General features: G+C 38.7%; 1 protein-coding gene across 1 annotated transcript in view; it reads right to left on the bottom strand.

The window, feature by feature from the left end:
- Positions 1-600: 600 nt before the first annotated feature.
- APBA1 (amyloid beta precursor protein binding family A member 1) overlaps positions 601-22,379 on the bottom strand; it is a 100,181-nt gene continuing 78,402 nt past the window's right edge. Inside the window, 10 exon segments of the mRNA XM_075019500.1 lie at positions 601-4,013; positions 5,396-5,536; positions 6,200-6,319; positions 10,151-10,363; positions 11,182-11,361; positions 14,882-15,067; positions 15,659-15,745; positions 16,852-16,884; positions 21,986-22,035; positions 22,038-22,130. Of these exon segments, the coding sequence (XP_074875601.1) occupies positions 3,942-4,013; positions 5,396-5,536; positions 6,200-6,319; positions 10,151-10,363; positions 11,182-11,361; positions 14,882-15,067; positions 15,659-15,745; positions 16,852-16,884; positions 21,986-22,035; positions 22,038-22,130 (1,175 nt within the window). The 3' untranslated portion in view covers positions 601-3,941.

Here is a 22,379-nt window from a genome sequence, read left to right as displayed (position 1 = left end):
TTTGAAGAAAACAGTGGTTTCAGAAATAATAGTAAGTGTAAAGAACTTTTAGCAAGGCCTTATTTATGAAAAAAGCATATTTAAAGTTTTTCAGACAATGGAATAATACTTCTGTCACATAAAAGGCATCTTGAAATAACATGGTTTTTGAAGATGCAAACATGGTGACATTTCACATCATAAAAACTGGGATGCAACCTTAGATAAGGAATCAGCTTCATTTAGGAGCACTAGTGTCATTTATTACCTGAAAATAATGCTGTTTTAAAAATAAAGTTAATAGCATTGGTTCACATCTGCAGAAACACATATAGTATTACTCCAGACTATGTGGCAAAAGAGAAGTTCAGAAACCTTCCAAGCATTCATGCATTCAGTATCAGCAAGCCAACCCCTAGATCAGTATGAGCAAACTCTCAGTCTTGGATGAGGTATTTTTGTTTTGTATTTTATTGTTGCAAATCTTACAGACATTAGCGCTCTGTTAAATAAAGGAATGTAGCACAGTAAATACATCACAACAGAACAGCTGGGCAGAAACCCCCCACCCTGCCCCACACAAACCAAAAAGCCCACTCCTCTCCCCCCCACCCCCTCCCAAATCAAACCACTGCAGCTTCATTACAGAGGTCAGAGACCTGTGGCAAAAAACATCAGAGGAATTACATTCAGTAGATGTGCAGTATCAACATTCCAGGCTCACATATATTTATATATATATTTATATTTATATATAGAGATCATTAAATGTTTACAAAGAACAATATTGTTACAAATACAATACTATACTTTTCCCAACGCTTTACAATAATTTCTATTCACCCTCTTTACAGAACAATAGTACAACTTCATAGTCTAGGTACTGCGCTAAATATGTACAAGAGATCTCAACCACATTGCTGTCTTCAGAAACACATTTCATTTAGAAAACAAGGAAAGCAAGCAAACCTGGAAATCCCAACTGAGTCTCAAATTCAAACAAGATTCAAAACAAATGTGTGAAACTTGCCAATAAAAAGAATATAAGGGATGTTTCATCCTTAATGTAAACACTGAAGAGTTAATTAGACTGTATGAAGCAGCAAGGATGAAAAAGAATTCAGGCCTGTCACTGAAGAAGGAATGTAAACCAGCAGTTTTTTCCTTTGAATCTGTTAAAAAATCACATATCTAATCTAACTGCTGCAACAGTCTAGAGAACTGCCAGCTTGCCCCTTCAAGCTCCTTTTTCTTGAAACTCCCTTTACAAAGTAAAATGGTATTGTTTACAAGACTGTTATCAGAAGTGTGCACACGCTATGGACCTCCCAGTTTGGAAATCTTACGCACACACTGTAATTGGAAAAACTGAGATTTTCTGCTAGACTCTGATCCTGTGAGCATTCACTTGCTTAATGTTAAGCACATATTTACCATAAACTGTTCAAGCACTCAAGTGCCATAACTTCACAGAATCTTGGCTGCAAGATTTTCAAAGAAACAGTTGTTTCATCTCTAAATACATTTGCATGTTCAGGTCATCATCATTTCCCAGTGAAGTGAGTTAAAGACCCCACCACATGACCTGGCCAGAACCACAGAAACAAGTGAAGCTGAAGATGTAAACATAGCAGGAACCAGAAGCATGATAACTGTGTCTTCAAGAGTTCACCAAGTTTCCTCAGGCAACTTATGGAAAGGCTGCACTGTATATAATCTTCTAAATTGTACATGGTTATATAGCATATTTACATATATTACTATATATATGGAAAGTTCTGGAAAAAAGTTCAAATGATCATAAACCAGATGTCTACAGTTAAACAATATATCCACAAGTCATTCACTATCTAGTTGCATCAGTCAGGTAGCAGAGGTAAGTACTAACCTGGAATACTAAAACCACTCTCTTGTGCAATCTGCTATTGTGGAGATTTGGATTAAATTATATAACAACAAGTAAAATCAAGTCATCATACATTAATCTCAACACTAAAACATATTCACTTACTACAATAGTTTATGCATCACTTCATTATCTCCCTTATGTATTTACTGCCCACTGAAATACAAAGTTTATTCTCTATCTCTGATCAGCCCATGGATATCCATGATTTCTGAAAGCCAAAAATGGACCTCTGGCAAGAGAGCTGAATGGCTCTCAGCAGTGTTTGCACCAAGTGTGCATATGCATGTACACACACACATATCCACTTCCATGAATCTCCGTAGTAATGTCTAGGTATCATTATGGGACTGCAAACAACACTTATGTTGCACAGTCCACCCCACAATAATTGATAAACAAGTGACTATGACCAACAGCACATTTGCAAAGCAGAAGTAGTGAGTGGCTGTGTGTGGCCTGCTCTTGTTTCGATCTTACTGAGCCTTTCTATCACAGTAAAACACAGCAAAAACTGTTTCTTTAAAAGAAACCAATGTATTAGCCTGGACTAGATGTATGGTTCAATTTCAGCATAAACACCAGTATACAGTCCTGATAAAAAGTAACTACAGAGAATGGAGAATTTTCCTCTCACTAGGAAGAAAAACCACTGCTTCTCCCACCCACCCCACCCCTTAAAAAAACCCCAACCAACCCAGCCCTTTTTTCCACTTCTGTGTCTAGCATGCAAGTTAGAGGCCAATCAAATCCTAGATTTCATACATCCCTACAGTTTATCATCTTCATATAAGTGCATATAGTACACGCATATCTCCTTTAAGTGCCATACATATGGAAAAAAATCACAAGTTAAATTACATAACAAAATAAATAAGTTTATTCCCACCTCATCCCTCTCACTGTTATCTATATCATGAACTAAAGAGAAAATCAATAAAATTAGACAGGTCTTTGGACAAAAATATATGTTAAAACTGGCTCAGAGAACAAAATTACTTAGAATAGTCTGCAGATCTCTTATATTCAAACTTCATAAATAGCAAGCACAATTTTAAAAATGTCTATATACATCAGCACACATGGCTGTGTGCACCAAATTCAGAATAAAGAGCCTAGAAAAAGTGTAGCTATTCAGGAAAGCCCCTCGCTATTTCTCTTGTAGATATTTAAAGATCTTCCCCCCCTCCTTTAACCTCTAAAACAGGCAAGGGACTATAAAAGACATGTTGCATTTAAAAACAAAGTAGAAGAAAACAAATAATTAGAAACCTGGGGCAGAGAGGGGGAGACAGCTGTAAAAAATGCCTCCCGAATTACTTAGTGTAAGTAATGCAAGTGTAACATGTTTCAGCAACTCACAGAGTACCTTTTGGGGTCCTACTACCATGAAGAACTGATGACAGAGGGGAATTAAAAGGTGTGTATTTGGACAGACCATTTTACAACAGCAGCATTTACTGAGTTTTCATAAGCAGGTAATTCTTCCTGAGGGCAAAACTATCCTTCTGGTATTCTACTTTCCCTACAGACATAAACTTTTAATACTGAGCTCAGTGCCTGTGGGAAAATAGGGCAAGAAAAGCAAAGTCACATGCAGGATATCCAACAGAACACTTTACACCCTATAGTTTTATCTGTTTGGTAAAGACATCTTTCATTTAGCAACATTTAATTTACTCAGTTTGTCAAATTACAGCTACAAAAATAAAACCGGTTATGTAGCATGAAGCAGAGTCATTCTTCTTTGTCAGTCCTGCTGTGAATAATGCTGCTGTTATTTTCCTGTTTTGCATGTGAAAGTGCATGAAGTTTCACTTGTAAAAAGATGCAACTGAAATAGTCCCATAGATGTATTTTGCCCCTTCACAAAATACAGGAAAATGGTAGGGAGAAGAGGAAAAAGGGAGGGAGGAGAGAAAGACATGTTTGTGTCTGTGAAGGAGAGAGAGAGAGAAAGAAATGTCTCTTCAGACATAGAAATGCAGCTCTAGAGAGACAAGCACTGGTGAGGAAAAACATCCTCCATGCACATTGTGATGGTGAGGTGTCGGCTTTAGATGTAAACTGGTTGCTCTTGCGCAGTCAACAGCCTGTACATGGCAGCTGGCATAGTCTTCATATGAATCTAGAGGAAACATGGCAAGTTAATCAATGTTCCTAACATGCATACTACAACAAAGCATTGGCGAAGGAACTAGCTAAGGTCATACAGGACAGAAGGGAAAGGTAAAACCTGAGAGTTTTCGTACTCTTATTAAAGTATTGCAGGTGGTGACTTTATGAAACAGTATGTTTAGTATCAATGAACCATCTAAAGTTGTGGACACTTCATATTTTCAGATTAGGGTTCTTCTAAAACATAGGAGAACTATGGGTAAATAATACAAGAAAAGGTGTGCTGGCTTGCTCTCACTTCCACTTTTTAGATTTGAATAGCACCAGGCTAACAGTCACAGAATTATGGAACAGTTTGAGTTTGAAGGGACCTTTGAAGACCATCTACTCCTAATCACCATGCCACAGGCAGGGACATCTTTCACTAGATCAGGTTGCTCAAAGCCCTGTCCAACCTGACTTCAAACACTTCCAGGGATGGAGCAACCACAACCTCTCTGGGCAACCTGTTCCAGTGTCTCACCACCCTCATCATAAAAAATTTCTTCTTTATGTCCAATCTAAATCTACCCTCTCAGTTTAAAACCACTGCCCATTGTCCTGTCACTACAGGCCCTGGTAAAAAGTCTCTCTCCATCTTTCTTATAAGACCCCTTTTACATATTGAAAGGCTGCAATAAGGTGTCCCTGGAACCTTCTCTTCTCCAGGCTGAACAACTCCAACTCTCTCAGTCTGTCCTCATAGGAGAGGTGCTCCAGCCCTCTCTGATCATTTTCATGGCCCTCCTCTGGACTTGCTCCAACAGGTCCATGTCGCTCTTGTGCTGAGGACCCAGAACTGGACACAGTACTCCAGGTGGGCCTGGAGCAGTAGAGGGGCAGAATCACCTCTCTGGACCTGCTGGCCATGCTTCTTTTGATGCAGCCCAGGATGCGGTTGTCTTTCTGGGCTGTGAGTGCACATTGCTGGCTCATGACCAATTTTTCATCCACCAGCACCCCCAAGTCCTTCTCTGCAGGGCTGCTCTCAAGCCCTTCATCCCCCAGTCTGTACTGATGTTGGAGATTGCCCTGACCCAGGTGCGGGACATTGCACTTAGCCTTGTTCAACTTTATGAGGTTCAAATGGGCCTACTCCTCAAGCCTGTCAAAGTCCCTCTAAGGGCATCCCTTTCCTCAAGCTGATCAACTGCACCACTCAGCTTGGTGTCATCTGCAAACTTGCTGAAGGTGCACTCAATCCTACTGTCTATGTCATTGATGAAGATATTAAAAAGTATTGGTCCCAGTGTGGTCCTTTGAGGGATACCACTTGTTACTGGTTTCCACGAGTTGTTACAGGTAACAGCGATGAACTATGTTATATTGCCTATACACATTGTCTGCTCTTACCTCACCAACAGCATTTGAGAGAATGTGAACAATTTTCTCATGGGGTGTTGCTACAACACTCTGTCCATTGATTTCAATGATCCGATGGCCGACACGCACACCCCCTCGCTCTGCTATACCTCCTCTCATAAGGCTACAGATCTGGAAGGGAAAGGACAAATTTATCAGGGTCTGGACAAGGAACAGAGACTTTAGATTACCCATTTTTGCCTGTAACCTGTAAATCAGCATTTAAACACAGAGGCTTGCAACAAATTCTAAAATGTAATCAATCACCGATTCAAAGCAGAATTTGTTAGTGACAAATAAATACTGGATATTCTCTTCCAAGAGCAGAACAAACTGTCAGAAAGGGCTGTTTGTGTTGTACTTCACATGTGCTGTGGTTTGGAAATTTAAGAGTGTATGAAGGACCACAGTTTAACAATGTTCAGGATGCAGATGCCTTACAACAAAAGAGGATCAAGGACAGTCTTTTTCTTTTGAGATCATGCAATGCTTTGGTTAGACACATGAATGATGCAAATTGAAAGCAGCCTTTGCTACAGATTTTTGTTTTTCTAACCTAACACAGCTTTTCTGTTCCTCTGGCTGACTCTGAAGTTGTGAAGTAAGTAGTGTCAAAGACAAAAAATAACTGATTAACTCAGCTTTCATATCTTAGACTTAACACATGTGCAAAGTCCTGCTTGCTGTAAGGGAGAAAATGGCAGCTTCCCTCTTCCCACAATGAAACTTACCCACAAATGGATAAGAAGTTTCATGTATGCTAAAGCTTAACCAGAGAGTATGGAAGTTACTTACAATCCCATTCTGCACACTGAAGCCCAACTGATATCTGAGGTCCGGTCTCCTGATCAAGACTGTGGTTACTGGAGGACACCTAACTATGTTCAGTTTAACCCGGGCCTGGTTTTTCAAACCCTGTGAAAAGAAATCACCATGAAAAATGCTGCCAAAGACAGAGTGAAACATTTAATATAAGCACTGGTGGGGGGGGGAGCATTAAAATATTGACATGGGAACAGCCCTGAATAAACAGCTCTTTGTATGCATTGTAAGAAAATCTGATCACTGAATGCCAGACACAAGCATCAGAATATGCAGTGAAATGAGTGATAAAATACCAAAATGCCAAATTTTTCTTGCCAAGAAGCTGACACAGTTGTTTTAAGAAACCTAGCTTCCTGTCAGCTATTTCTTCATTTGATAACACAAACCGTGTGTAAAAAGAATATTGAACAGGTCTGGGCAGCTCAACAAAAAAGCCAATGACTGTGGATGGGAAATAAAATTTTAAATAAGTAGCTAAGATAGTTACAAATAAGTGGCTTCCCTAATGGGATATATTAAAATCTGTCAAGCAAACAGCAGGTCCTGCTCATACCATGCTTCTATAAGCAGTGCTCCTAATTCCCCTTCCTCCTCTCTTCTAAAAGAGTTATATCACATTCGTCATTAACTCCTTGTTACCAGAAGAAAATTGAAGGAGGAAAATTTATTTTTACTTTCAGGGTGGTAAAACACTGGAACAGATTACCCAGAGAGGTTGTGGAGTGTGGATCCAACCTTGGAGTTATTTAAACCCTTGTGCTTACTGCCCTAAACAACCGGCTGTACTTTAAACCAAAGTGTTGGTCTGGACCAGCTTCTGCGGTGACTGCCAGCCTCCGAAACTCTGTGATTGTATGACTCGACGAAAACTCAAATGTAAAAACGCAGATAACTGCAATCTGACCCCTTGTACAACTTCAAGTATTCAGAGCTCATAGAGATTGTTAAGGTACTTTTCTGAAATGTTTCATTCACACAAAGGATTAGCCATAAATAAATACATAAAAAAAAATCCACATCAAGAAAGAAATGCTTTATAAAGAACACAGCAACTTCCACCTTACTTAATACAACACCTACCAATTCCAGTACCTCTTCAGAATTCCTTTTATATGTACAGTTGAAATCTGGATCCCACTGCAACTAACAGGTGTCTGACACTGGCTTTGAAAGGTTAGCTCTGAAAAATAATTCCTACTATAGCTAAGGTAATACACTGAATTCTTTGTATCCAGTTTACTGCTGCTGATTCTGTTGAGCTAAACTCCAGCTTCAGCAGTGACTTGAATAACTAGACTGGCATCCTGCCAGGGCAAAGTGCCTTAGAGTCTGTTTTCTTGTCAGTGCCTTAAACTGGATGCAATCATCACATTGGAAACAGCTGCCATCACTTCCACACAGTGCTGAGCTCAGCTTGGCTCATTATTGAAAGTGGCTCCAAGAGAAGGGGCATGTGAACACAAAATGACAAAGCATGTGGCTGTGGGAACTGCCTCTACTCCACTCTCAGCAGAAAGAAGGTTTGAACTCCATCTCTTGCATGACTATGGACTCCTGCACTCTGGAGGAGTTAGCAGCACACCATACATGCTCAAGGGCCATTCATCTTCTATACAAAGGTCTTCACAAAACACACATTGTAGAAGACAGGGACTAATCAACCTCTACTAAGCTGTGGGTACGATATTTACTCAAAAGTCTGAAGGGCTTTTGCCTCAGTGTTCTAAATCCAGTAGGGTAGGAGTCATGCAGAGTACTGGAGATTCACATTTCTATGAGGAATTTAGGTGTTTACATTCAGTCATCTGAGTTCACTTAGGTTAAATGCCCTCAACAGAGTTGACATCATTGTGCTTCAACTTTCCTGACGAATGTGCAAGTTATTTATATATATTCCTTGAAAATAAAAGTAATGTGTACACCAACAAATAATCTTTTAATTTGACAGAAAGCACATATATTTCAAAAGTGGCTAATTTCCAGTATTATGCAGACTGGTAATATATGATGATTAGCAACAAAACAATTGCATCATTTGACCAACTTATTCGCTTATCTAGTCCCTGAGTCTGCTTCTGACAGTAGCCAGCACCAGATGCTTCTGTAGCATAATACAATTAGGGAATAACCACCACATATGGAAAGCTTCTGAACTTTGTCAGTTTCCGATTGGGTTATGGTCAATTAGTAGCAGAGATTACATCCATAATACTGAAATTATCTTATCTGAAGTGCTTGCAAGATATTCTTATCTATACAATATTCTCATCTTTTCATATGAGTCTTTACAGCATGCTAAAGAAATCTGAAATCCTGAGATATTTCTGCCACATCTAAATGTGTGCTTAGATCATGCAGTGGTATATATATGTGTTATCAGAAGCACTATGTGAACAGCTCCAGATGTATGGTTATGAAGACCTGCAAACATACGGACTGTCTTCTCTTTAGAAAGACAAAATAAATGGCTAGCAGTTCCTATGGCAACAGCAGTATCAGTGAGGAAGAGAAAGGTCTGCAGAAGCTGGAAACAGCAAAGCAGGTTGTTTCTGTTTTGAGAAAGTACAGATAAGCACAACAGAACTCTACCTGAAAAGGCTCTGAATCACAGAAGTGTTACACACCAGATTTAGAAATAAAACTGATGTGGGATAGGAAAAAAGTATAGCTAACACAAAAAGCCTAAATTTGCAGGGAGTTTTGTTCCACTGAAGCTGGCACAAGGATACTTAATATGATTTTTTTTTTCCTTCCTTCACAAATCTAAGACTGTTTTTGCCATGTTTTTAGTATGCTACACTTCCAGGCTATCATTTCTACTCACTGAATCTAAAATGGCTGGTTCAGTGATGTATGCATCTATTAGTCATCAGAATTCAGCATTAACATTTTTGGAAACCAGAATGGGAAGTCTTTATAGCAAACATCTTAGTTCAAGTATTAAGAAACTAATCCATGGACAAAAAATAAAAATTTACTTTGTAAATTTTTAAAATTTTCTATATTTATTTTGTGAATGCAAAATTTACTTTGCAATTTAAAAAAGTACAACACGCAAAAAAACCATATCACATATACAAGTTGTTACCAGAAAGTTGCCTAAACAAATAAGTAAGTTTAACACGCATATTCCTAGAAATCAGAGGAGCATTTCTGTATATTACACCACCAGCATCACACTACATGTCTACATGTTATGATCTACAGGAACTCCGTGGGGCTATTTCAATAAATAACAAAGTCCATATAGCTTCACCTCAAACATTCCCTAGTGATGCATCTTTCCAGCTCTTGAAATTTTGATGTTTAAATACCTACTACCTTGCATGCTACAGCTACCCCAGTCACTGTTCAGTTCCAGTTGACCTGCATGCTTTTTGCAGTCACATACTTTCCCGACAACCAGAAGAAAGCTCTTCTAATTATAATATCCCATCTAGCCAAGTGAAGAGAAGCATCATACTTTCAAATAACTCGGGCAAAGTTTCTACAGAGGATTTTAATTCAAAGTTTAAATGTTCTAAAAATAGTTATAAACAACAACAACAAAAGCATCAGCTCTATTTCAGCCAGATACTAGGCAGCATTTAAACAGCTAATATGGCCTAGGACAATATGAGGTACCTGTGCCTCCATTTGTCACATAAAATTTTAAGTGTATATCTGGTAATATCTTCCTTCTGAACAAAACATTCTCTTGTGAAGTTCTGCACAGAGTCCTTTTTGATACAGGTAAATGGCACAGCTCACTTTCTGGGAGTCAGAAAATTGATGTAGCATAATTCCCACTGTAGTTTAAAGACGACGAATTGGAAAGTGCTATACAAACATTTGGTAAGAATTTACTTAAGAGTTCTACTTTCTGCTCACCTACTATGTAATATTTTTAAAATGTGTAACTTCCAGAAACATCCTCCATACCTTTATAATGCTCTGACATGTTGAGAGTGGTAAACCAACCAAACTGGTCCCATTGATTGACATGATCTGGTCCCCTATGTTCAGTTTCCCAGACTTCTCTGCTGGTCCTCCATGCATCATGTTGGCTATGATAACTGTAGGCAAAATGGATCCCCAGCCAGACTCCACAATTACTACACCTAGGATTTCTCCCTTTTGCTTTTCAATGTAAACCTGTATCATAAGAAAAAGTTTCAAAAAAAAAGCTTCTTCACACGTATGGAACTAACACCACCACCCTCCCCCCGCCCCCCACCCAAATATTCATATAACCAACAAACATATACCCCTCCTTATTTGCAACCTGCCTTCCTGATTCAAAGGCAAACCAAAATAGAGTACACATTTTACTATGTTTCATTTGTATTCAAACCTGAAATAATCAGCACTACATAATATAGATTTTGCTTAGTGTGCAATACTCCTCACAACGTATTTCTGCACATCAGCAAAGGAAATTGGAGTGGAAGAAACGCTGGTGCCATGGGCTTTGGCAGACAAAGGTAAACAGGAAGAGATTGCAAGAGTTTATGACTGAGGACTGGAAAACCACTATCTGAGTGTTCCAGTAGTGCACTGATTCATCTTATTAACCAAGCTGCAAATCCTTTCAGCAAATATTAACTCTTTAAAGTCTGGAATCAGCCACTTTCACAAACACCTGTGCCTTTATAAATTTTACAGTGTTTACTGTAGTCTGTTAAATTGTACTAATCTGTTAATCTGTTTTAAATTCGTTTTCAAACATGTCTGAAAATTGTTTGGTGAAAAGAACACAGACAGATGGTAAATCACTTCACTGCTGATAAATTTGGGGTTCACTGTTTGCCTTTGAAACAGAACAGATGATAGGGTGTCCTACTTGGGAGAACATTCCAGACTCACTGAGGTCATTTATAGGAAGTATTAATGGTTTTCTGATTTCTGCCAGCATGGGCCTGCAACTGGTACAGAGCAGCTTAATGCTGTTATGGAAAAAAAATGAGACATACGTCTTTGCAGTTTTCAGATTTGGAGAAGTGAATGAGATCATCATTGTACATGTCCTGGGTATTGAGCAAGTCACTATATTCCTTCTGGCTAAGGTCTTCTGGGTTGATTCCATTTGCCCTCAGGAATTCCTGGTAGGCCACACTAAATGCTTGACCTATGGACTGTGCAATCAGCTGTGCCTGTAGCAATTCCCAGAGAAGACAAAAGAAAAAAGTGAAACATTCTGATGGTCTTGTCCACTGACACTTTCTCTGTTACAATCACACTGCAAAATGGATCATCAAGTCGACGAACCTACAAGTTACTGCAATCCAGTTTAAAAAATACTTGTGCATTGAAAATTAATTTAAAAGACCCACAAAATGTTAACACGTTCACCTGTGCCATGAATCCACCTTGGTAAGCAATTATAAATGAGAAATACAAATAAAGCCATCCTTTCACAGGTAAGAACTGCTAATATAAATGTAAAGCTATACCTGCTGCAGTGGCTGTAGCTTGCACCTACAACTGTTCCCACATGTGCAGCTCCTAGCTGGCTCTCCCTCCTAGCAGAGGCAATGCCATTCTCTGACAAGCCAGCAGTGAAAATGAAAATGTCTACTAGAAAACACACAACTACATTTAAGAGACTATTTCCACCTTTTCTCACCCTCCCTTAAAACCATCATGTCTATATTGGCTGCTCCTACCTCAGTCTCAGATGAAACAGGAAAAGGGTAGCAACTGGTGACTGGATCCAGGCCTTGAAGTGACTGGAAATGGTCACACCCATCTCCTTCTCCACCCTGCTACCTCCATCAACCTTTCTTCCCTACATTTCTTATTTCACTCCCTCCAGCTTCCATGACTCTGCCAGTTCCCTGCCCCTTTCCTTCTCAGCCTGTCCTCTGTGTGTACCCTTTTGCACCTGCAGCTTCCCATAGCCTTCTCTACACCTAAAGCCACCAAATGTGCCACTCAATACACTGCATTGCTCCCACCATAAGGTGTTCTACATCTGCAGCAATGGGGCAGAAACTGGGCACAAGGCAGACACAGGGAAAGCTCTGCATCATGCAAGATGGGGGATGAAGCTGGAAACAGACCAGAGGGATGCCTCCCTTTGAGGCAGTGATCATGGTTACTATAAGACAGGTCACGGACAGGGGAGGAAAGCAGCACAGCGTGGTGCAGAGTAGTGCTGTACATAATTGCAGTGACACATGCAGTAAGCACTGTGTAGTGCACAGGAGTTGGCCATGATGTGTGCTGAAACAGTCCCTTGGAGCACAGTGCTGGCTGTGGAGAACGGAGAGAAGAAGAGAGCTCCACAGCTGACAAGGTAGGCCTGGGGGAGTGCTGGAGGTGAATTAATACTGCTGAGATGTATTTTTATACAGCCTACCAGCTATACTTAAAGTCCAGTTTGGTCCCTAACAAAGGAAAGGTTCCCAACCCTGAAATAACAAGTTGATTGTATCTTAAAACAACTCAAGGTAGCACTAAGGCTGCTGATGAGAATAGCATGATTGCTGGTGCTGAAAAGGCCAATATCTCAACTGGCAGTATTTTACCAGTGCTTGGATCAACCTGGTTTTGACAGCAAGAACAGGACAGCAAGAAAATGGGAAAACTACACCTCCATAGCTCAGTAACATAAGTGAGGCAATAAATGCAGACTTTACATTCATACACATGTATCTTCTCTCCAGGTAGAGATCAAATCCCATTTAGACACACAGCTTTTGGACACATCACTAGGGTTCAGCTCATTTGAAGATCCAGCTCTACAGTTGAAAATCTGGTGCTGTGCTCCTTAGATAATGACTTTTCCAAGCAGAGACACATTCTGGCCAACACCCATTTGAGGGCTTACAGCTTCTGTGTCAGTTACTGAGTAAATTCTTCTAAATACCCAGCAGTCCCAGAAGAAGAAAAGATGACAATGATACATACATGAGTTTTATGATACAAACAGGCTGTACTACTCCCTTGGATGTACAAGATCTTTGAAGCTGCCATCTCCTTGCTGCTAACAGGTGCTACACTTTTTCCATTCTCTTTCTTAGTCATTTGGGTATTTGAGATAAATTTTGCAAGCTTTTTGTGAACTAACAACTATGACAAAGGAGAGCTGATATATAATCTCCTGTAATTTCTCAGCATATTTTCACATCACTGAGCAACGCTTTTATTGGATCTACAGGTATGTACCTTCCAGGCCAATATCTAGTGACACAGGGAGGATCACATCTGACACAAAGATGGGCTGATCCAAACAAACCACAGAAAGTAACGTCAGTGATCCCCAAAAGGAAGCATAGATTCCAGCTAGCCAAAGTATTAATAGCAGCCTGGGAAACAATCTAGGAAGTCTGGATCATAGTCAGACCACCACATGCTGAAGGAAAATAAGACCCAGCCTCTGGCATCTGACAGTTTGGTTTTTGCTTTTTCAACTGGCTAGTAAGAGAGCTAGCAGAGTCTAAACTTGTGACTAGAAATACAGAAGCAGCAGCATCAAAGCGGGCAGCGTATGAAGTGATATTAAGCCAAAAAAAAATTTGCTACTCTTCTTATTTTCACACCAGTTTCTTGAAAGGCTTTGCAAAGCTGGCTTACATGGGGTTTGGGGGAAAAAATATCCACAATTTTTTATGCTCTCTGTCAAAATTTTGGTAGTGGATTACTTCTATCAGTGCTCCTGTTCTTACTTTTTAACCTCAGCAGTGGGTCATATATGTACATTCACCTGCAACCAGATAATTTAACCAGACATGGGTTTAGAACAGATTCATCGTTACATAAAATCAGCTGCTTATTCAAGAAAACCTTCCCATCTCAGAGTCCTTGCTGATACACTGTGGAGTGGAAGACATACGTGTATTTTATAAGAAACTGATATTTTCACCTCACTTGTCTTAAGTGATACTCTGCTATTCAGAGGGCTTAGAACTGAGATTTATTATTTTCCCAAATTATTAGGGCTAACTTGATTATGATCCTGACAACTACATATCTAGCCACTTCAATCTGGTATGTTTGATTTTCTTTACCTTTCAGTTTACTGAGCTTTAAAAAGTGCATAAAATCAGTAAATTATGCACATTGATTGTGAACACAGGATATCAAGTCCTATATAAGGTAACTTAGTAACCTGTGCCATAGACTAAAATTTACTCAGCTGTGTCTCTATTCAGCAAGCTTTGGGATTGCCAGAATCACCAACTTTCTCTGCTGACTTTTTGACATGATGTCAGGAACTATTCCCCAACACAAGTCTCCTCCTCCCCCTTCTCCCCCCCCCCCCCCCCCCCGGCCAAGCCCAAACACCTTTCTAGTATGTATCAATGATTGACCCTTGATGCAAGACTTGGGATTAGAATTTCCCTAGGAAAATAAGCATCTCTGATAGACTTTCACATTCACATGCAGAATCTGAGCTGGTATTCGTAAGCCATGGCAACTGGACCCTCTTCTCATTCTTACTGGAAGGCATTGAAGGAGCTTAAAAATGGGAAGAATTTCTATTAACACCAGTTTTGTGAGTAAAATGTCAGGTCCAAACATGCAAACAGAAGGCAAGTTCCTCTGCTTAGATGAAATATTTGATTGCAGTTAAAGAACAAACAGGACCGCTTGCAATGGACTTCAAGCCTACCAAAATGTGTTTACATTTCCACCCCTAGAACATTACAAGACAGAATAATTCCTTACATCCTCAGACTCAAAGACATGGCAAATCATTTTGTACTGTCTCTTTCCATCTTGGGAAGGGTGAGATGCTTCTACATTATCCTGGGAGTTAGACCGTGGCATTCGCCTACGAGCCATCAAAACAACTATATTTCCTATATCTGCAATGTAAGAAATGGTCCGCAGGGGATGATCCATCATGGTTTCCTGGGGAATACAAAAAACAACATGAGCAGCTGTTTCAATGAAGTTCTTATTGCACACCTAGTATTATGAAAACAAACAAATGGCAATATAAGACCTTTGTTACACAAAGTCTGTAATACCTGTCATGCATGAGGGGAGATGCCAATAGAAAACAAGAGTTCCACTTTCCAAAAGTAAAGCAAAGAGCAAGTTTTATAAATTAAAACTGTGTTTTCTGTGGAAAAGCACATAAAGACCTCAGCATCAGAACCTGAATATCCTGGGCATGTATGTGCAAAGGACTATGAACTTCAAATTACCACAACCAAACATTTTGGGCTACTCTGGGCACAATCAATACTTGACGCATCATGGCTCATAAGAAATGAGCTGACTCCAATCAGTTTACCTGCAAATTCTAATAATTTCTAGTCAGACACACCAGAGTAATTGCACAAATGACACGGTTCTTGAGCATGGATTTCTTACAAGGAAATCCTGGGGGGAAATAAAAGAGCCAGCACTTTTTGAAGGACAAATTTTGGCAGGTAGGTGAAAGTGTATTTCAGTAGCCTACTACCACAATACTGACAAAGGCATCTTTGTCTATACCTGTGTGTCTGCATTCAGTACTTTTATTCTCTGTGTAGAAATGAAGAGGTCCACTTCAGTCATGGGTTGAGATTCACCTTCTGGAGCCTGCAAATAAATGGCTTAGAGTCAAACAAACAAATTAAGTAATATACTTACTAATAATGTTAGCTCACAAACAGGGGCGCACTAAGACACAGTCACCAGAACAGCAATGCAAGATAGAGTATTAGACTGCAGAAGGTAAAGATAAACACAAAGATATGGAAACTATATACATATATGTGAAAGTGAATTGGATATTCTCTGAAAAATTGTTAACCCAATAAAAGCTTCCCTGACATTTTTCCTGATTCAGTAAAATTATACCTGACTGCAACATGAACTATATAAAGATCTCATGAAAATCAAAATGATTCTCCCATTTTCTCCACACTATGAATCCCACTTTAAAGAAGGTTTTTCACATAAGCCATAGAAAGGCCTAACAGCATTTCTTGCCTGAGGAATTTCTATATGGCCTAACAGTGACTGCCAAGACCAATGGGAAAACCTGTACCACAGGTGGGTACTGTTTAAGCTATTCACAATGCAGTTCTGGTAAGAAGACCTTCACAGTCAGACAACATACTATTCAAGCACTAACCCACTTTGGAAGTCCTATTTTGTTAACAGAAAGCTTGTAATTTTTTAAAAAATTAGATTTGTTAAAAAACACTTTAAAAGTCCATAAACAAACTTATTATTAAGATGAGTCAATCTCAGCATATTACTGTGTGTATATACATAAACTTATTTCTTTTTTGCATCCAGCAATTTGACACATATATGTCTCAAACAAAGCACTCATACAGAAAGATAAAATAAAAAAATAAAAAAGACTTAATTTTAATCTATCATGTTACAGAGTTAAAACCTTTGCCACGTCAGTCCTGTTTCTTTAGTATGCATTTTGGGCACTGCCTGTAACCATTTGATAAATCCAATCTTTACTCTATTTCTACCATGAAATGGCTAATGATAAGCAACAAAAAATGGCCAATCCGGCAACAAATTTCTGAGAAATGTCAACTTGTATGGTGGCTGAGAAATAAATCTAAAAAAACCTTGCTGGATGCAGAAAATAAAAACACAAAATAAAAAGAAAGGCAAAAAACCCTCCCAGAAAACAAAAGAACAGGCATAACATCAAGCTGATGGAGTTTGTACTGCACCTTCTTCCTGCTTTTGGCTAATTTCTGGGCCATCTGCTTAGCATGGAACAAACAGAGACAGGAGAATAGTTAGAGAAGAATTTACAGAGACTCCAAGTCAAGTAGGAATCTGCATGCTAATGCCAGAGCTCACAGACTACTAGCTATTCTAAATTAGTCCTTGCTTAGATTAATTTCCTTCTTTTCTTTTTGGCTTAAAAAAAATGTTAAAATTCATGTTTAGCACAATTACTTTAAAAAATGAAAAGAAACCACAACAAAAGAGTCAGGAAGAACACAAAAGGGTATTTTTTTTCCATTCAAAATGTTACTTGCAACAAACAAGAGGGTTTTTTTGTGGGTTGGTTTCTTGGGGTTTTTTTTAAGGTAAAAAACCAGAGCATCCCCTCATTTACAGCAGTGTAAACCATAATGTTACTTCTTTTGAAGCAACACCAGTGTGAAAGGTGAGAGACTGCTTAAACAGTGTTCAAAAAATTACCTCCCTAATAATGATGCTACTTTTTCCTGGAAAAACAAAATGACAGACGATAACTTTCACCTCCATTTTCTCCTCCTTCTGTGCAAATATACCCATACCAATGTTAGTATTGCATATCTGGACAACAGGTTTTCCTGTGACACCTGCACAAAGATATGTCCATACTACTATATTTTTTCAAGAAGGCAGTGGAGCATGTACTTCAGTTCCCCAAACACCTGAAAATAGGTCTCTTGTCACCGAGTAGTTTAATTGATTACATCTAGACATATATCAACCCATTGCAACAAACTGACTCCTTATGTGCTACTACTGTGGTGACAATAACAACACAAATAAACACCATTCTTAGAGTCTTGCAATCATTAATTCAAACCAAGGTGAACTGAACTTATGGACCTGCTTACTGAAGAAATGCAATACTCACCAGGCTGGCAGATATCCTTTTAGTTCCAGTAGTAACAGCCTCTTAGCTAACTACTTTTATGAAGAACAAACAGGAGGCTTGAATCACAAGACATATCGAATGTTTTATACTGATGCTCACAACTTAAATCTGTCAGGTTTCATCTAAGCAAACCTAAAAGCAGCTACTGAAACTTTAGACCGTACTGCTTATCTAAAAATATAAACATTCTCACACTAGCTTTTAGTCACCTTTTTCAAACTAAGCAATATTTGATAGCCTGGTGATTGCAAACTATTGCAAAAGCAATTAAAACTGCCTCATGCTGCAGACTCTTCATTACATTACTATTCATTTACATTGGTACTGAGAAATAATATACTCATCTTGAATAACAGCTGCCTGCTATACACTGGGCAAGGGGGAGGCACTCATGAGATAGAGCACTTGAATTGCTTTCCAAAATCAAGCTCCCCTTCGGACAAATTCCCCCGCTCCCAAAACTTTACAGAATGATCAACCTCACAAAAGAAGAAAAGCACAGGACAAAAAGAAGAAAAAGGGGGGGGAAACTCCCTTGAGCTAGAGGTTTACGATGCAGGATCAAAGATTAATCAAAATGCACTATCGTTCAATTTATTGAAAATTATGCTCTTGCAACGGAAGCATCTGGTCTTAATAGTATTTTAATTTTTTGATGAATGACTTTCAAATATTTCATAAAATTAAGGTAATGATATGGAACAACCAATTTTAATAAGTGATTTAACACTGCACAGAAATGTCATAGGAGAAAAAAACAAATTAGGATAATTCTATGCAAGACACTATCAGACAAATCCTCTTTATCACCATGTTATTTTGGTAATTTAGATCAAAAGATTCTTTCTATATTCTTAGAAAAAACAGAAACTACCTTATCTAAACAAAATATTATTCTTTAAAAAATATGCAGAGTCCAGGCTTTTTATTGAAGGTAAATGAAGTGTAATTATGTATCTAGTAGAAATTTCCAAAATTACAAATTGTTAAAAACCAGCAAGCTTCCACTTTTGCTACAGGGATGCCTTAAATATACTCAACCTATTTAACCCCTACAAAAAATGTACTGCGAATCTGTGAACACTGAGATGACACTGAGTAAACAAAATGTGCAGAATATTAAACTATTTCCACATAAGGTTTCTATCTTAATTACATTCAGTAATTAAATCAGTTGTTATCTAAAAATGTTCAAACCTGCCACACAGCTCAAATCTGCTGATGAAAAATAAAAATGAAAGTTAATTGTTAGTTCACATGTGAAACGTAACAACACAGATCAGCTGTAAATTGTAATCATGGACATCAACTTTTTTACTGTTACAAGTATTATGGATCAACTCCAAGTAAAATGTGAAAAGATAGTTCTTTCTGTGTTATCTGAAAAAATGAGACTACAGTCCAATAATGGTGAAACACATTTTTTATTACTAAAAGTACCTCCTAGTGACAATATGAGAGAACTATGTTTGATGAATGCCTTCAAAGCAATGTATCTGTTTTAACTTGGTTGGACTTCACAGAGATGAGAGCCCAAGCAAGAAAACCCCCAACTCTTGTACTTTTAACTGAAGAGATACTTGTTTAAAGAAGCAGCATGCAGAATTGTTTTCAAAATCTATCCATATTCTAAATTAATGAATATGTGGTCTGAAGGCTTTGCTAAACAGAAGCATTATAGGGACTATTAAATTAAAAAGGAACACATTCATATGGGAAGTATGTGTACACAGTGGGGCTTAAACAAAACTCTTCCCCCCTTTTTAATGGGCTTCAAGTCTGCAAATTTTTAAAAGCTTATTCTTGATTCATAACCTTTGTTTTAACTACAGAGAAATGTTTCATGTGCAACACCTAACACAGTCTTTAAACAAACATGAATAAGGCACAAGTATCATAGTCATTGTGCGAGCAATATTTTACAAATTTGGGCTACTTATCTTATGCCGTGATGAATCTGCAGCAGGAAGTCTATCTGTCATAATGAATTTCTCACTAAAAAATTTAGCTTTAATGGCAATCAGCAACAAAACCAGGCAAACCCAAGACTAATAAACCAAAGACCCTAAGGTGCAGGGAGGTATACTTACATTGCCTGAGATTCACCTAGAAGCAGAAAAGCAGTTAACTGTCAAAGCGTACAATGGTATTGTGTGCATGCAGTAAGCCAACAATTTTCTGAAGTACACTTATAGTTTCAGAAAATTATGCACACACCAGCTAGGGTTTTACCAGATCAACAATGTAACTACTTGGGCCTCCATCCTGAGACAAATTTACTACAGCCAAGACTATGCCTGCCTGCTGATTTATACAGATATATAAATTATGGGTTTTATGAGTGAAATGAGCTAAAGAGATTTCTTCTGTTTTGAGGCACAGCAGGGCTGAGGCATAACAGAACCCTCAGAAAGACCTTTATTTTGTTAATTAATTTCTACAAAATACATTTAGTATCAGAGAAAGATTCTACACTCTTATACCTCACAGGCCTGCTCTGAATCAATTCTGTTCCAGTTTTCTGTAGCATGTCCCTTCAATCTTTGTCTATTGTGTACTCCCACGCAAGCTTTACCTCCTAGTTACAAACTGCCTGCCCAGCCACAGCTTCAAGTTCAACTTCTGATACCAGTTTTCTATGACAGCTGATGCTACTCTTTCCTATCAACCTCCACTGATGCATCCCTCCTAGATCCAGCCTCACTGAAGCCCTTATTTCTCTCCCTTTATCTTACCTTTAGTTTCCTGTGCATTCAAATCAGACTACTTTTCTAACATGTGGTCAAGCATCAGGAAAGAACACACAGGGACTACTGAACAGAGAGGCACAGCCTTACTTGCACCCAGAGCACAAAAGAAGTAGACTGTAAAGGGAAAGTCCCCACTGTAGCTTTGGGAAGAACCCACCATGACCTGTCACGGTTGAGAAAGCTGAGTGAAAAATCTTTTTTAAAAGTGTCACTGAATTCAGAGTCTCCACTGAACACAGATAAATCATTCTTTTTCAAAAGGTTCAGTAGTTGTTTAAGTTTCTGGAGACCTTTACAGAGATGGCAGAAGATGACTTATCTGTAACAGGAAGGCTACATCCCTGCCTCCTCTAAAATACTAGTGTGTTAGAGATTTTCAGAAACAAGGTTTTAAGAACTTAAGTATTTGAACATCAGCAAAATTACAATTTCTGGAAGTGTCTCAATGGTTTTAGTTGGAGCTTCCCTGTGAAAGTTTCATACACAGACCAAACTGAACACCTGGCATGCAAAACATTGGAAGGAATAATAATAGTAGGAAGCATCAGCCGACCTTAAGAGACAGTACCATAGGCCTTGCTAATAACATGCTGTCTCTCTTTCTCTCTCTTTTATACAATTGCACACAAAGTCTGAGTTGGAAGCCAAAATAAACTATACAAAAGAAGAACACACAAATATTAAACTAAGGAAAACTTTCAGATGAAATTGTGTTGGTTAGCTGAATTAGCAGAAGACGAAGCTGTGTGCCTTCCACTCAGTCTTGTATGGGTAGCAGGAATATTGCAGCATCCTCTACAACCGCGCAATACTTCATCCACACACCTTAATTTCAGTTGACAATGTCATCGTTGTAACTTATAATACAGCAGCATGTCCATTACTTGTCGTGGCCTGTACAGAAATCGGTGGGCATTTCTGTTTTACAAACAAAGTAAACATACCAGATTCTAGGACAAATTTTTTTTTTCCATACATCTCTGTATTGTCACAGGCTTTTCTTTTTCTTTTTAAATCAGCTTATAGCTGTTATGTGGTGGAGAAAGTATTATCCACAGCAGGGTCAAAAATAACTGCAGACGTTCCCACAGCACCAGTTCTATCAAGCGCCAAGCCAGAGGCAGCTACAGTACTTACTAGTTATACCCTAAACCTGTTTTCCCTCAACACCCAGGTAATATACAACTTAGATCACCACTCACTTCAGATTCTGGCTTAGAGTATACGGCACAAGTATTACTATAGGGACTTAAAATGATCTGGTAAATTTTCTTTCTCAGTCACATTCCAAAAGCAGTGTTAAACATGTGATTTACTTTGCAGAAAGAAAGAAGAGGCATTTAACCTTTCTGAAATCACAAGTAACTCCACATGAAAAAACTTCTGCATACATAAGAAGTTCATATCTGCAACCTTAAGGCACCCGTATGAGAAGCAGATGGAATTATTCCTCACCTTGATCCTGCTGACAGCTTCCTGAGCCTGCATCATTCTCACATTCTTGGAGGAGTTTTATCAGAAAGGAGTTGAGTCGAGCCAAGGTAATTGGCAGCAAAAATGATTCCATCGATTAAGTCTTCAGGATCACAAGGTCCAGGAACTGTAACACAGGAAAGCAATCACTGGAGAAAATAATGCTGAACCACAGAAAAACAGCAACAGTCTGACAACTTGAGCCTACACCTGATGGCTGCAAATCCTCCTCTAAAATACTTCAGTTTAGCATGATGATATGGCAAACAGTACATTCAAAGGTACAAAACACCAAGCAAATGTTCTCAACATCTGTGATGGGTTGACCCTGGCTGGACATCAGGTGCCCACCAAAGCTGCTCTATCACTCCCCTGC

This window comes from Buteo buteo, chromosome Z, assembly GCF_964188355.1.
Source record: "Buteo buteo chromosome Z, bButBut1.hap1.1, whole genome shotgun sequence".
Classification (NCBI taxonomy): domain Eukaryota; kingdom Metazoa; phylum Chordata; class Aves; order Accipitriformes; family Accipitridae; genus Buteo; species Buteo buteo.
Note: the sequence above shows the minus strand (reverse complement) of the source record. Positions and strands in the feature narration are given on the sequence as shown.